General features: G+C 48.7%; 1 protein-coding gene across 7 annotated transcripts in view; it reads left to right on the forward strand.

Moving 5' to 3' along the window:
* The window catches only part of plcb4a (phospholipase C, beta 4a), a 420,446-nt gene that overhangs the window by 354,888 nt on the left and 49,303 nt on the right, over nt 1-16,255 (forward strand). For all 7 annotated transcript variants that reach the window (XM_078405629.1, XM_078405622.1, XM_078405625.1 and 4 more), the window contains one exon: nt 268-333. In XM_078405629.1, the coding sequence (XP_078261755.1) occupies nt 268-333 (66 nt within the window). The remainder of the gene's footprint in view (nt 1-267; nt 334-16,255) is intronic.

Genomic DNA, 16,255 nt, shown 5'->3' on the forward strand with positions numbered 1-16,255 from the left:
CATATAAATAATCTATTCTACATGTTCCTTGATCACCACTCCCCTTTGCCCTGTTTTCACACCTTGACCCTTCCATATCTCTGTGTCTCCCTCCCCCCCCCCCCCCCGACTCCCAGTCTGAAAAAGGGTCCCGAACCGAAACGTCACCTATCCATGTTCTCCAGAGATGCTGCTGAGTTACTCCAGCATCTTGGGCCCATCTTCGGTTGAAACCAGCATCTGCAGTTGTTCCTTCATACAAATCTATTTCACTGTTTGTTATTGCAGGCCTATCTAAAATTGCAGAAGAAGCAACAAAAAGAACTGAGTACACTAAAGAAAAAGCATGGCAAGGTATGTGCGTGTTCTTAACATTTCTTTCGCATGGAAGGATACTGAGTGTCACTGGCTGCTAGTATTTTCTCCCAATGCTAAACTGTGAGTAGGTACTGGTGACCTATCTGTTTCAATCACTTCTCTCTATCGCGTAAACATACTCCCACATACAGTAGTAGTTAGAGGGAGATTTGTTTTTGTTGTTTTTAGTTTTAGAGATACAGCGCGGAAACAAGCCCTTCAGCCCACCGAGTCCGCGCCGACCGGCGGTCCCATTAACGGTATCCTACCTGCGCACACGAGAGACAGTTTTACAATTAAGCCAATTAACCTACAAACCTGCACGTCTTTGGAGCGTGGGAGGAAACCGAAGATCTCGGAGAAAAACCACGGGGAGAACGTGCAAACTCCGTACAGACAGCACCCGTAGTCGGGATCAAACCCGGGTCTCTGATGCGGCAATCGCTGTGAGGCAGCAACTCTACCGCTGCGCCAGGGCCGTCTTTACAGCATTATGGGCCCCGGGCAAAGCAGTGTACTGGGACCCCTATGACAACTACTCACAGGAATTAAAATGTAAATGGTCGATAAAATTAAACACCCCCCTTTCCCCAGCACCCCCATTTCCCCCACTCTCTCTTCCCCCCCACCACCAACCCCCACCCTTGCTGTCCCCCTCCCCAGTCCCACTCTATCCTCCTCCCACCCTCCCCGACCGTTACTCTCCCCCACCCCCCTTTCCCTACCAGCCCCCCCCCTGTCGTGACGGCGAAAAGCACTTACCGAAAAGCACTTAGCGATGGACTTAGGGTGCTACATTGTTGCGAAAAGCACTTACAGATCGCTGTGAGAAGCACTTAGGGATGGAAAAGCAAAGCACTTAGGGAGCTAATTGTTGCGAAACAGATCGCTGTGAGAAGCACTTAGGGATGGAAAATGTTGCGAAAAAAACACTGGGACCGAAAATGTTGCGAAAAAAACACTTATTGAACCTACATTTTTAAAGTAGTAGTAGAGTAGTTTTAGGTTGGAGGAGGTGCAGGTGAACCTCTGTCTCACCTGGAAAGACTGTTAGGGTCCTTTGATGGAGTTGAGGGGGGAGGTAAAGTGGAAAGACTGTTTGGGTATTTATTTATTGCAAGTCACTTAACATACACAGATCAGCATGGGGCCACTATGCTCGTGGGGGCCCGGGCAAGTGCCATCAGGCCCATGCGTTAAGACGGCCCTGCGCTGCACCACCATACGCCCGATCTGGTTCATTGTGATTTGGTTCAATGATTCTTTATTGTCAAGCATGCACAGCACAGTAAAATTATTTCGCACAACCCACAAAAGCACAGTCGTCTGAAGAAGGGTTCTCGACCAGAAACGTCACCAATTCCTTTTGCTCCAGAGATGCTGTCAAACCCACTGAGTTACACCAGCTTTTTGTGTCTTATCTTTTCCATATTTTGATGCCGTTTTGCTCTGGGTGCTATGACATAGAAATATAGGAAAATAGGTGCAGGAGTAGGCCATTCGGCCCTTCGAGCCAGCACCGCCATTCAATATGATCATGGCTGATCATCCAAAATCAGTACCCCGTTCCTGCTTTTTCTCCATATCCCTTGATTCCATTAGACCTAAGAGCTGAATCTAACTCTCTCTTGAAAACATCCAGTGAATTGGCTTCCACTGCCTTCTGTGGCAGAGAATTCCACAGATTCACAACTCTCTGGGTGAAAAGGTTTTTCCTCATCTCAGTCCTAAATGGCCTACCCCTTATTCTTAAACAGTGTGACCCCTGGTTCTGGACTCCCCCAACATGGGGAACATTTTTTTCCAGCATCTAGCCTGTCCAATCCCTTAAGAATTTTATATGTTTCTATAAGATTCCCTCTCATCCTTCTAAATTCCAGTAAATACAAGCCCAGTCAATCCATTCTTTCATCAGATGTCAGTCCCACCATCCCGGGAATTAACCTGTTGAACCTACGCAGCACTCCCTCATTCCAAAGTCATGCAGGTTTGTAGGGGCGTGCAGCGTAGATTTACTAGGTTAATTCCCGGAATGGCGGGACTGTCATATGTTGAAAGACTGGAGCGACTAGGTTTGTATACACTGGAATTTAGAAGGATGAGAGGGGATCTTATCGAAACGTATAAGATTATTATGGGGTTGGACATGTTAGAGGCAGGAAACATGTTCCCAATGTTGGGGGAGTACAGAACCAGGGGCCACAGTTTAAGAATAAGGGGTAGGCCATTTAGAACAGAGATGAGGAAAAACTTTTTTAGTCAGAGAGTTGTGAACCTGTGGAATTCTCTGCCTCAGAGGGCAGTGGAGGCCAATTCTCTGAATACATTCAAGAGAGAGCTAGATAGAGCTCTTAAGGATAGCGGAGTCAGGGGGTATGGGGAGAAGGCAGGAACGGGGTACTGATTGAGAATGATCAGCCATGATCACATTGAATGGCGGTGCCGGCTCGAAGGGCCGAATGACCTCCTCCTGCACCTATTGTCTATTGTCTAATTGGCTTCAGTAAATTGTCCCTAGTGTGTATAATAGAACTAGTGCACGAGTGATCGCTGGTCGGGGCTGACTCTGTGGGCCGAAGGGCCTGTTTCCACGCTGCATCTCCCAGCCAAACTAAACAAAATATGCTTTGGTTGCTAAGACCAGTAATTTATATTGACTAATGACGCTGCCATTTAATCGGGCGGTCACGGTGGCGCAGCGGTAGAGTTGCTGCCTTACAGCGAATGCAGCGCCGTCGACTCAGGTTCGATCCCGACTACGGGCGCCATCTGTACGGAGTTTGTACGTTCTCCCCGTGACCTGCGTGGGTTTTCTCCGAGATCTTCGGTTTCCGCCCACACTCCAAAGACGTACAGGTTAATTGGCTGGGCAAATGTAAAAATTGTCCCTAGTGGGTGTAGGATAGAGTTAATGTGCGGGGATCGCTGGGCGGCGCGGACCCGGTGGGCCGAAGGGCCTGTTTCTGCGCTGTATCTCTAAGTCTAAATCTAAAAATCCAATGACAATTTTCTGGATGTTTTTATATGGATCTTTGAAATTTTTACCCACCTGTTCCACATTTCATATCCAAATCGCTGGTAGTCCTTCTGACTGCCAGTTAGGCTGAGGGCCTAGCAGCCCCTGCAGACACCTGAGTACAAACACCTCGATGGAGTGTTGAGGGAATGCAGCAGTATTGTGACCATTAGAAACAGGAGCAGAATCAGGCCATTCGGTCCATCAAGTCTACTCCGCCATTCAATCACGGCTGATCTGTCTCTCCTTCCCAACTCCATTCTCCTGCCTTCACTCCATAACCCCTGGCAACCGTACTAATCAAGAATCTATCTATCTCTGCCTTAAAAAATATCCACTGATTTAGCCTCCACGGCCTTCTGTGACAATGTATTCTGCAGATTCACCACCCTCTGACTCAAGAAACTCCTCCTCATCTTTCTAAAGATACATCCTCTTATGTGCTGCCCTTTTGCAATAAATTAAGTCAATTAATAAATTAGGTCTGAGGAAGGGCCTCGACTCGAAACGTCACCCGTTCCTTTTCTCAAGAGGTGCTGAATTACACCAGCTTTTTGTGTCTGTCTATGGTTTCAATCAACCATCTGCATAGTTCCTCACTGAATATAAGGTCAAGTGTCTGATTCAAATTAAGTGTCTGAAGAAAGGTCCCGACCCGAAACGTCACCGATCCAAGTTCTCCAGAGATGCTGCCTGACCCGCTGAGTTACTCCAGCACTCTGTGTCCATGTCCTCCAGAGATGTTGCCTGACCCGCTGAGTAACTCCAGCATTTTGTGTCCAAATTAAGTCAGGCTCCATTTGCTCCATCGCATTCATGCACATTTTCCAAATGAGCAGGCAGGTTTTTTTCCTGCAAATCTTGATCCGTTTACCTGAATTAACTGTGTGACCAGTTAGATTGTGGATCGGCCTGTGATCCAGCTTACTCTTCACTGAATCAATGTTCTGATCTTCAGTACTGTTCGGAATTAACAAAGATTTTCGAAGTCTGGAAGCTATGTAAAGTTTCAACATTGCAGCGTCGGAATTATTTTTTATGTCAAAAGAAATAGGTTTCTGCACAAAAGGACACAGAGTGCTGGGGTAACTCAGCGGGTTAGGCAGCATCTCTGGAGGACATGGACACAGAGTGCTGGAGTAACTCAGCGGGTCAGGCAGCATCTCTGGAGAACATGGACACAGAGTGCTGGGGTAACTCAGCGGGTCAGGCAGCATCTCTGGAGAACATGGACACAGAGTGCTGGTGTAACTCAGCGGGTCAGGCAGCATCTCTGGAGGACATGGACACAGAGTGCTGGAGTAACTCAGCGGGTCAGGCAGCATCTCTGGAGGACATGGACACAGAGTGCTGGAGTAACTCAGCGGGTCAGGCAGCATCTCTGGAGGACATGGACACAGAGTGCTGGAGTAACTCAGCGGGTCAGGCAGCATCTCTGGAGGACATGGACACAGAGTGCTGGTGTAACTCAGCGGGTCAGGCAGCATCTCTGGAGGACATGGACACAGAGTGCTGGAGTAACTCAGCGGGTCAGGCAGCATCTCTGGAGGACATGGACACAGAGTGCTGGAGTAACTTAGCGGGTCAGGCAGCATCTCTGGAGGACATGGACACAGAGTGCTGGAGTAACTCAGCGGGTCAGGCAGCATCTCTGGAGGACATGGACACAGAGTGCTGGAGTAACTCAGCGGGTCAGGCAGCATCTCTGGAGGACATGGACACAGAGTGCTGGTGTAACTCAGCCGGTCAGGCAGCATCTCTGGAGGACATGGACAGGTGACGTTTTGGGTCGGGACCCTTCTTCAGACTGATTGATGTCACCTATCCAGGTTCTTCCTGATGTTGCCCAAATTGCTGAGTTACTCCCACACTTTGTGTCTTTTTTTTTGTAAGCCAGCTCCTGCGGATCCTTGTATCTGAATAGGTTCAGGGGCAGCACGGTAGAGTTGCAGCCTTCCATCACCGGGTTCGATCCTGACCCCGGGTGCTGTCTGTTCGGTGTTTTCACGTTCTCCCCGTGACCGCGTGGGTTTTCTCCGGGTGCTCTGGTTTCCTCCCACACCACATAGGTTAACTGGCTTTGGTGAAAATTGTAAATTGTCCCGAGTGTTTACAACCCCAGTCGATCCATTCTTTCGTCATATGTCAGTCCCGCCATTGATGCCTTTGTTAAAGGAACAGTCAGAGGTCAGACTGAAGAAGTGTCTCGACCCAAAATGTCACCTATTCCTTTTCTCCGGAGATGCTGCCTGACCCACTGAGTCACTCTAGCATTTTGTGTGTCCATCTTCGGTGTAAACCGGCATCTGCAGTTCCTTCCTGAACAGACAGAGGAACAGGGCAGACGTTCTCGGGTACGGTCATGATCAACGATACTGCAGGAGTCGGCGTACAACGTGAATCATGACTGCGGAGCGTTGAGTTCTGCCCTTGCTTTATGGTTTCACGGGTCAGCGCTCACTGTTATGTTTCAGGCGAGCTCGGCAAGAGCAAATACGAGTGGTGATGTGTCCTTGAGGTTTGCAGCAGGTTTTAATGCTGGTGCAACCATCGTTGACTTTGACAGACACAAAATGCTGGAGTAACTCAGCGGGTCAGGCAGCATCTCGGGAGAGAAGGAATGGTCTCGACCCGAAAAGTCACCCATTCCTTCTCTCCCGAGATGCTGCCTGACCTGCTGAGTTACCGCAGCATTTTGGGTCTACCTTCAATTTTAACTGGCAACTGCAGTTTTTTTCCTACACGTCATTGGCTTTGGCTGTGAGACAGACAGCAAACGTCACAAAAGTCGATTCGTTTCGATTAGAGGCACAGCGCGGAAATAGGCCCTTCGGCCTACCGAGTCCGTGCCGACCAGCGATCCTCATACACTATCACTATCCTACCCGGGCTAGGGGGCAATTTACATTTTTTTCCCCCAAAGCCAATTAACCTACAAACCTGCACGTCTTTGGAGCGTGGGAGGAGACCGAAGTTCTCGGAGAAAACCCACGCAGGTCACGGGGAGAACGTACAAACTCCGTACAGACAGCACCCGTAGTCGGGATCGAACCCGGGTCTCTGGCGTTGTCTGGCTCTACCGCTGCGCCACCGTGCCACCCTTTCCACCGTGTCATGCTGAAAAAGCCTGACGGTTTTGCGATGGGGTCAGAGTGTCTCCATGTCCTTTCGTGCCTTGACAACAAATGCTACAGGAGGAAGACATTCAGTGGAGTGAAGATCTGTTTGGCTTTGGACGTGGCCTGGTGCAACATCGGTGGGCTGAAGGGCCTGTTTCCGCGCTGTATCTCCAGACTAAACTAAACTAAAATTGGTCTTGCTGAGAGCTGGCATGAATTCAAAGGACCGAACAGCCTCCTCCTGCGTGCACTATATCAATGCTGTGTTGCTAAGATAAATTGGCATCACCAATAAGGTCATAGGTCATAAGTGATAGGACCTATTACATCGCTTCGCTACCAAACGCAGGCTCGGCGATCGCTTTGCTCAACACCTGCGCTCGGTCCGCGTTGGCCAAACTGATCTCCCGGTGGCAGAGCACTTCAACTCCCCCTCCCATTCCCAGTCTGACCTTTCTGTCATGGGCCTCCTCCAGTGCCATAGTGAGGCCCACCGGAAATTGGAGGAACAGCACCTCATATTTCGCCTGGGCAGCTTGCAGCCCAGCGGTATGAACATCGACTTCTCCAACTTTAGATAGTTCCTCTGTCCCTCTCTTCCCCTCCCCCTTCCCAGATCTATCTTCCTGTCTCCACATATATCCTTCCGTTGTCCCGCCCCCCTGACATCAGTTTGAAGAAGGGTCTCGACCCGAATCGTCACCCATTCCTTCTGTCCCGAGATGCTGCCTGACCTGCTGAGTTACTCCAGCATTTTGTGAATAAATACCTTCGATTTGTACCAGCATCTGCAGTTATTTTCTTATACTATCTATATGTCATAAGGTCATAAGTGTTAGGAGCAGAATTAGGCCATTCGGCCCATCAAGTCTACTCCGCCATTCAATCATGGCTGATCTATCTCTCACTCCCAACCCCATTCTCCTGCCTTCACCCCATAACCCCTGACACACGTGCTAATCAAGAATCTATCTATCTCTGCCGTAATAATATCCACTGACTTGGTCCCCACATCCGTCTGTTGCAAAGAATTCCACAGATTTACCACCCTCTGACTAAAGAAATTCCTCCTCATCTCCTTCCTTTAACTCAGAGACGTTTTATCTTTGTAGAGGGAAGGTTCCATTGAACTCTGGTTTTCAGGCAAGTGTTGGGATTACAAAATCATGAGAGGAATAGATCGGGGGTAGATGCACAGAGTCTTTTACCTAGATTAGGGGAATCGAGGACCAGAGAACATAGGTTCAAGGTGAAGGGGAAAAGATTTAATAGGAATCCGAGAGGTAACTTTTTCACACAGAGGGTGGTGGGTGTACGGAACAAGCTGCCGGAGGGGGTAGTTGAGGCTGGGACTATCCCATCGTTTAAGAAACATTTGGACAGGTAAATGGATAGGACAGGTTTGGAGGGTTACGGACCAAGTGCAGGCAGGTGGGACTAGTGTAGCTGGGACATTGTTGGCCGGTGTGGGCGATTTGGGCCGAAGGGCCTGTTTCCACACTGTATCACTCTATGAATCTATGACTTTATGTGAATTGTGTTCATTGCCCTGAGGGGACTGGCAGGAAGATGCCAATTGCTTCGGGTTCTGCTCGACCTAACTGACTCCATTTTTCATGGAATACAAAAATACCGGGAAAACCCCACTGGGAAGGCCGAGCGTGAAGTTGGCAGTGAAGGACAATGTTGCAGCTGCAAGGCACATGATGCCAGGGATTATATTATATAGTTGGCAACAGCTTCAAAATGCATCGGTCATTCATAGAGTCATACAGCAGGGGAAGCAGGCCCTTCTTCCCAACTTGCCCACGCTGGCCAAGATGCCCCATCGACACTTGTCACACCTGCCCGCGTTTGGCCCATGTCCTTCTAAGCCTCTCCTCTACTTGTGTTTGTCCAAATGCTTTCAAATGTTGTTTTGGTAACCGGTGGCACAGTGGATAGAACCGCTGCTTCACAGCGACAGAGGCTCGGGTTCGATCCTGACCTTGGGTGCTCTCTGTACGGAGTTTGTATGTTCTCCCCGTGACCACGTGGGTTTTCTCCGGGTGCTCTGGTTTCCTCCCGTATTGCGAAGAGGGGAAGATAGATGATTGCCATGATTGAACGGCAGAGTAGACTCGATGGGGCTAATTCTGCTCCTATGTCTTATGAACTTGATCGAATGGCCTACTGGCACCGCAAAGCCTTTCCACCATCTATGCAACAGGGGAATCGAGGGCCAGAAGACATAGGTTCAAGGTGAAGGGGAAAAGATTTAATAGGAATCCGAGGGGTAACTTTTTCACACAGAGGGCGGTGAGTGTACGGAACAAGCTGCCAGAGGAGGTAGTCAAGGTTGGGACTATCCCATCGTTTAAGAAACAGTTGGACAGGCACGTGGACAGGACAGGTTTGGAGGGTTATGGACCAAGCGCAGGCAGGTGGGACTAGGGTAGCTGGGACAATGTTGGCCGATGTGGGCAAGTTGGGCCGAAGGGCCTGTTTCCACACTGTATCAATCTAAGACTCTTTGATTTGGGGAGAAATGCAGAAGCTAGACCGAAGATAGATACAAAATGCTGGAGTAACTCAGCGAGACAGGCAGCATCTCTGGAGAGAAGGAATGGGTGACGTTTTGGGTCAAGACCCTTTCTTCAGACTGAGAGTCAGGGGAGAGGGGAACTAGAGGTATGAAAAGGTAGGTAGAACAAAAGAATGAAAGGTATGGAAGGAACAAATCAAGGACAGCAAGGTATGGGCAAAGGTGGGGCCCACAATGGCCCATTGTCCATTGACTGATGACGAGAGGGTGTGAACAGTGAAACGAAGCAGGACGACAGTGAGTTTAGAAGAATGAGGGGGGACCTCATTGAAACGTACAGAATAGTGAAAGGCTTGGATAGATTGGATGTGGAGAGGGCGTTTCACTAGTGGAAGAGTCTAGGACCAGAGGTCACAGCCTCAGAATTAAAGAATGTTAATTTAGGAAGGAAATGAGGAGAAATTTCTTTAGTCAGAGGGTTGTGAATCTGTGGAATTCTTTGCCACAGAAAGCTGTGGAGGCCAAGCCAGTGGATATATTTAAGGCAGAGATAGATAGATTCTTGATTAGTGCGGGTGTCAGAAGTTATGGGGAGAAGGCAGGAGAATGGGGTTAGGAGGGAGAGATAGATCAGCCATGATTGAATGGCGGAGTAGACTTGATGGGCCGAATGGCCTAATTCTGCTCCTATCACCTGTGACCGTATGGCGAGAGAGATGGAGAGAGAGGGAATGCAAGGGTTACTTAAAATTAGAGAAATCAATATTCATACCGCTAGAGATAGACACAAAGTGCTGGAGTAACTCAGCGGGTCAGGCAGCATCTCTGGAGAAAAAGAATAGGTGGCGTTTCGGGTCGGAACCCTTCTTCAGTTGAGGACAGACCATTCTAAGTCGGAGACAAGGAGGTCAGGAAACGTTGGCATTTAGAATATTGTGTTCAGTTCTGGGCACCATGTTATAGGAAAGATATTGTCAAGCTTGAAAGGGTTCAGAAAAGATTTACGAGGGTGTTGCCAGGACTAGAGGGTGTGAGCTATAGGAAGAGGTTGAGTAGGCTGGGTCTCTATTCCATGGAGCGCAGGAGGATGAGGGGAGATCTTATAGAGGTGTACAAAATCATGAGAGGAATAGATCGGTAGACGCACAGAGTCTTTTACCCAGAGTAGGGGAATTGAGGACCAGAGAACGTAGGTTCAAGGTGAAGGGGAAAAGATTTAATAGGAATCCGAGGGGTAACTTTTTCACACAGAGGGTGGTGGGTGTACGGAACAAGCTGCCGGAGGGGGTAGTTGAGGCTGGGACTATCGCATCGTTTAAGAAACATTTGGACAGGTAAATGGATAGGACAGGTTTGGAGGGTTACGGACCAAGTGCAGGCAGGTGGGACTAGTGTAGCTGGGACATTGTTGGCCGGTGTGGGCGAGTTGGGCCGAAGGGCCTGTTTCCACACTGTATCACTCTATGAATCTATGACTTTATGTGAATTGTGTTCATTGCCCTGAGGGGACTGGCAGGAAGATGCCAATTGCTTCGGGTTTTGCTCGACCTAACTGACTCCATTTTTCATGGAATACAAAAATACCGGGAAAACCCCACTGGGAAGGCCGAGCGTGAAGTTGGCAGTGAAGGACAATGTTGCAGCTGCAAGGCACATGATGCCAGGGATTATATTATATAGTTGGCAACAGCTTCAAAATGCATCGGTCATTCATAGAGTCATACAGCGGGGGAAGCAGGTCCTTCTTCCCAACTTGCCCACGCTGGCCAAGATGCCCCATCGACACTTGTCACACCTGCCCGCATTTGGCCCATGTCCTTCTAAGCCTCTCCTCTACTTGTGTTTGTCCAAATGCTTTTAAATGTTGTTTTGGTAACCGGTGGCACAGTGGATAGAACCGCTGCTTCACAGCGACAGAGGCTCGGGTTCGATCCTGACCTTGGGTGCTCTCTGTACGGAGTTTGTATGTTCTCCCCGTGACCACGTGGGTTTTCTCCGGGTGCTCTGGTTTCCTCCCGTATTGCGAAGAGGGAAAGATAGATGATTGCCATGATTGAACGGCAGAGTAGACTCGATGGGGCTAATTCTGCTCCTATGTCTTATGAACGTGATCGAATGGCCTACTGGCACCGCAAAGCCTTTCCACCATCTATGCAACAGGGGAATCGAGGGCCAGAAGACATAGGTTCAAGGTGAAGGGGAAAAGATTTAATAGGAATCCGAGGGGTAACTTTTTCACACAGAGGGCGGTGAGTGTACGGAACAAGCTGCCAGAGGAGGTAGTCAAGGCTGGGACTATCCCATCGTTTAAGAAACAGTTGGACAGGCACGTGGACAGGACAGGTTTGGAGGGTTATGGACCAAGCGCAGGCAGGTGGGACTAGGGTAGCTGGGACAATGTTGGCCGATGTGGGCAAGTTGGGCCGAAGGGCCTGTTTCCACACTGTATCAATCTAAGACTCTTTGATTTGGGGAGAAATGCAGAAGCTAGACCGAAGATAGATACAAAATGCTGGAGTAACTCAGCGAGACAGGCAGCATCTCTGGAGAGAAGGAATGGGTGACGTTTTGGGTCAAGACCCTTTCTTCAGACTGAGAGTCAGGGGAGAGGGGAACTAGAGGTATGAAAAGGTAGGTAGAACAAAAGAATGAAAGGTATGGAAGGAACAAATCAAGGACAGCAAGGTATGGGCAAAGGTGGGGCCCACAATGGCCCATTGTCCATTGACTGATGACGAGAGGGTGTGAACAGTGAAACGAAGCAGGACGACAGTGAGTTTAGAAGAATGAGGGGGGACCTCATTGAAACGTACAGAATAGTGAAAGGCTTGGATAGATTGGATGTGGAGAGGGCGTTTCACTAGTGGAAGAGTCTAGGACCAGAGGTCACAGCCTCAGAATTAAAGAATGTTAATTTAGGAAGGAAATGAGGAGAAATTTCTTTAGTCAGAGGGTTGTGAATCTGTGGAATTCTTTGCCACAGAAAGCTGTGGAGGCCAAGCCAGTGGATATATTTAAGGCAGAGATAGATAGATTCTTGATTAGTGCGGGTGTCAGAGGTTATGGGGAGAAGGCAGGAGAATGGGGTTAGGAGGGAGAGATAGATCAGCCATGATTGAATGGCGGAGTAGACTTGATGGGCCGAATGGCCTAATTCTGCTCCTATCACCTGTGACCGTATGGCGAGAGAGATGGAGAGAGAGGGAATGCAAGGGTTACTTAAAATTAGAGAAATCAATATTCATACCGCTAGAGATAGACACAAAGTGCTGGAGTAACTCAGCGGGTCAGACAGCATCTCTGGAGAAAAAGAATAGGTGGCGTTTCGGATCGGAACCCTTCTTCAGTTGAGGACAGACCATTCTAAGTCGGAGACAAGGAGGTCAGGAAACGTTGGCATTTAGAATATTGTGTTCAGTTCTGGGCACCATGTTATAGGAAAGATATTGTCAAGCTTGAAAGGGTTCAGAAAAGATTTACGAGGGTGTTGCCAGGACTAGAGGGTGTGAGCTATAGGAAGAGGTTGAGTAGGCTGGGTCTCTATTCCATGGAGCGCAGGAGGATGAGGGGAGATCTTATAGAGGTGTACAAAATCATGAGAGGAATAGATCGGTAGACGCACAGAGTCTTTTACCCAGAGTAGGGGAATTGAGGACCAGAGAACGTAGGTTCAAGGTGAAGGGGAAAAGATTTAATAGGAATCCGAGGGGTAACTTTTTCACACAGAGGGTGGTGGGTGTACGGAACAAGCTGCCGGAGGGGGTAGTTGAGGCTGGGACTATCCCATCGTTTAAGAAACATTTGGACAGGTAAATGGATAGGACAGGTTTGGAGGGTTACGGACCAAGTGCAGGCAGGTGGGACTAGTGTTGCTGGGACATTGTTGGCCGGTGTGGGCGAGTTGGGCCGAAGGGCCTGTTTCCACACTGTATCACTCTATGAATCTATGACTTTATGTGAATTGTGTTCATTGCCCTGAGGGGACTGGCAGGAAGATGCCAATTGCTTCGGGTTCTGCTCGACCTAACTGACTCCATTTTTCATGGAATACAAAAATACCGGGAAAACCCCACTGGGAAGGCCGAGCGTGAAGTTGGCAGTGAAGGACAATGTTGCAGCTGCAAGGCACATGATGCCAGGGATTATATTATATAGTTGGCAACAGCTTCAAAATGCATCGGTCATTCATAGAGTCATACAGCGGGGGAAGCAGGCCCTTCTTCCCAACTTGCCCACGCTGGCCAAGATGCCCCATCGACACTTGTCACACCTGCCCGCATTTGGCCCATGTCCTTCTAAGCCTCTCCTCTACTTGTGTTTGTCCAAATGCTTTCAAATGTTGTTTTGGTAACCGGTGGCACAGTGGATAGAACCGCTGCTTCACAGCGACAGAGGCTCGGGTTCGATCCTGACCTTGGGTGCTCTCTGTACGGAGTTTGTATGTTCTCCCCGTGACCACGTGGGTTTTCTCCGGGTGCTCTGGTTTCCTCCCGTATTGCGAAGAGGGGAAGATAGATGATTGCCATGATTGAACGGCAGAGTAGACTCGATGGGGCTAATTCTGCTCCTATGTCTTATGAACTTGATCGAATGGCCTACTGGCACCGCAAAGCCTTTCCACCATCTATGCAACAGGGGAATCGAGGGCCAGAAGACATAGGTTCAAGGTGAAGGGGAAAAGATTTAATAGGAATCCGAGGGGTACCTTTTTCACACAGAGGGCGGTGAGTGTACGGAACAAGCTGCCAGAGGAGGTAGTCAAGGTTGGGACTATCCCATCGTTTAAGAAACAGTTGGACAGGCACGTGGACAGGACAGGTTTGGAGGGTTATGGACCAAGCGCAGGCAGGTGGGACTAGGGTAGCTGGAACAATGTTGGCCGATGTGGGCAAGTTGGGCCGAAGGGCCTGTTTCCACACTGTATCAATCTAAGACTCTTTGATTTGGGGAGAAATGCAGAAGCTAGACCGAAGATAGATACAAAATGCTGGAGTAACTCAGCGAGACAGGCAGCATCTCTGGAGAGAAGGAATGGGTGACGTTTTGGGTCAAGACCCTTTCTTCAGACTGAGAGTCAGGGGAGAGGGGAACTAGAGGTATGAAAAGGTAGGTAGAACAAAAGAATGAAAGGTATGGAAGGAACAAATCAAGGACAGCAAGGTATGGGCAAAGGTGGGGCCCACAATGGCCCATTGTCCATTGACTGATGACGAGAGGGTGTGAACAGTGAAACGAAGCAGGACGACAGTGAGTTTAGAAGAATGAGGGGGGACCTCATTGAAACGTACAGAATAGTGAAAGGCTTGGATAGATTGGATGTGGAGAGGGCGTTTCACTAGTGGAAGAGTCTAGGACCAGAGGTCACAGCCTCAGAATTAAAGAATGTTAATTTAGGAAGGAAATGAGGAGAAATTTCTTTAGTCAGAGGGTTGTGAATCTGTGGAATTCTTTGCCACAGAAAGCTGTGGAGGCCAAGCCAGTGGATATATTTAAGGCAGAGATAGATAGATTCTTGATTAGTGCGGGTGTCAGAAGTTATGGGGAGAAGGCAGGAGAATGGGGTTAGGAGGGAGAGATAGATCAGCCATGATTGAATGGCGGAGTAGACTTGATGGGCCGAATGGCCTAATTCTGCTCCTATCACCTGTGACCGTATGGCGAGAGAGATGGAGAGAGAGGGAATGCAAGGGTTACTTAAAATTAGAGAAATCAATATTCATACCGCTAGAGATAGACACAAAGTGCTGGAGTAACTCAGCGGGTCAGGCAGCATCTCTGGAGAAAAAGAATAGGTGGCGTTTCGGGTCGGAACCCTTCTTCAGTTGAGGACAGACCATTCTAAGTCGGAGACAAGGAGGTCAGGAAACGTTGGCATTTAGAATATTGTGTTCAGTTCTGGGCACCATGTTATAGGAAAGATATTGTCAAGCTTGAAAGGGTTCAGAAAAGATTTACGAGGGTGTTGCCAGGACTAGAGGGTGTGAGCTATAGGAAGAGGTTGAGTAGGCTGGGTCTCTATTCCATGGAGCGCAGGAGGATGAGGGGAGATCTTATAGAGGTGTACAAAATCATGAGAGGAATAGATCGGTAGACGCACAGAGTCTTTTACCCAGAGTAGGGGAATTGAGGACCAGAGAACGTAGGTTCAAGGTGAAGGGGAAAAGATTTAATAGGAATCCGAGGGGTAACTTTTTCACACAGAGGGTGGTGGGTGTACGGAACAAGCTGCCGGAGGGGGTAGTTGAGGCTGGGACTATCGCATCGTTTAAGAAACATTTGGACAGGTAAATGGATAGGACAGGTTTGGAGGGTTACGGACCAAGTGCAGGCAGGTGGGACTAGTGTAGCTGGGACATTGTTGGCCGGTGTGGGCGAGTTGGGCCGAAGGGCCTGTTTCCACACTGTATCACTCTATGACGGGCCTAATTCTGCTCCAAGAACTTATGTAGATCAATGATTTATTAAGTGTGCTTAATTTTGGTTTCCCACATCAGATTCAATGTTAAGCAGCATCTACTTTCTGCCCACGCTAATTCAGAAGTCAGGTAATGAATAACCCTGTGGTGATGGGTCATGCCTCTTGCTTCCACTTTGTCAAAGTGCAAATTAGGTTGGTTCAGTTTCATCACTGTTGCTAATTGCAGGGACATTGAAAGCCGTCACTGTGAAGGGAAATGTCATCTCACAATCTGTCTACACCCCTCTGCACTTTGCGTGCGGAACGATTTTCCAGTGTGTTCACTCCTCCAACTTTTGATCATTATGTGGAAGTGTGGGAGATTTTCCCTCACAACTAATGTCAACATAGAAAACAGGTGCAGGAGGAGGCCATTTGGCCCTTCAAGCCAGCACCGCCATTCATTGTGATCATGGCTGATCATCCACAATCAGTAACCCGTGCCTGCCTTCTCCCCGTATCCCTTGATTCCGCTAGCCCCTAGAGCTCTATCCAACTCTCTTTTAAATTCATCCAGTGATGAATGATGCCCTCCACGGCCTTCTGTGGCGGAGAATTCCACAAATTCACGACTCTCTGGGTGAAAAAGTTTTTTCTCACCTCAGTTTTAAATGGCCTCCCCTTTATTCTTAGACTGTGGCCCCTGGTTCTGGACTCCCCCAACATTGGGAAGCATTTTTTCCTGCATCTAGCTTGTCCAGTCCTTTTATAATTTTATATGTCTCTATAAGATCCTCTCTCATTCTTGTAAACTCCAGTGAATACAAGCCCAGTCTTTCCAATCTTTCCTCATATGACAATCC

Source organism: Rhinoraja longicauda, chromosome 9, assembly GCF_053455715.1.
Source record: "Rhinoraja longicauda isolate Sanriku21f chromosome 9, sRhiLon1.1, whole genome shotgun sequence".
NCBI classification, from domain to species: domain Eukaryota; kingdom Metazoa; phylum Chordata; class Chondrichthyes; order Rajiformes; family Arhynchobatidae; genus Rhinoraja; species Rhinoraja longicauda.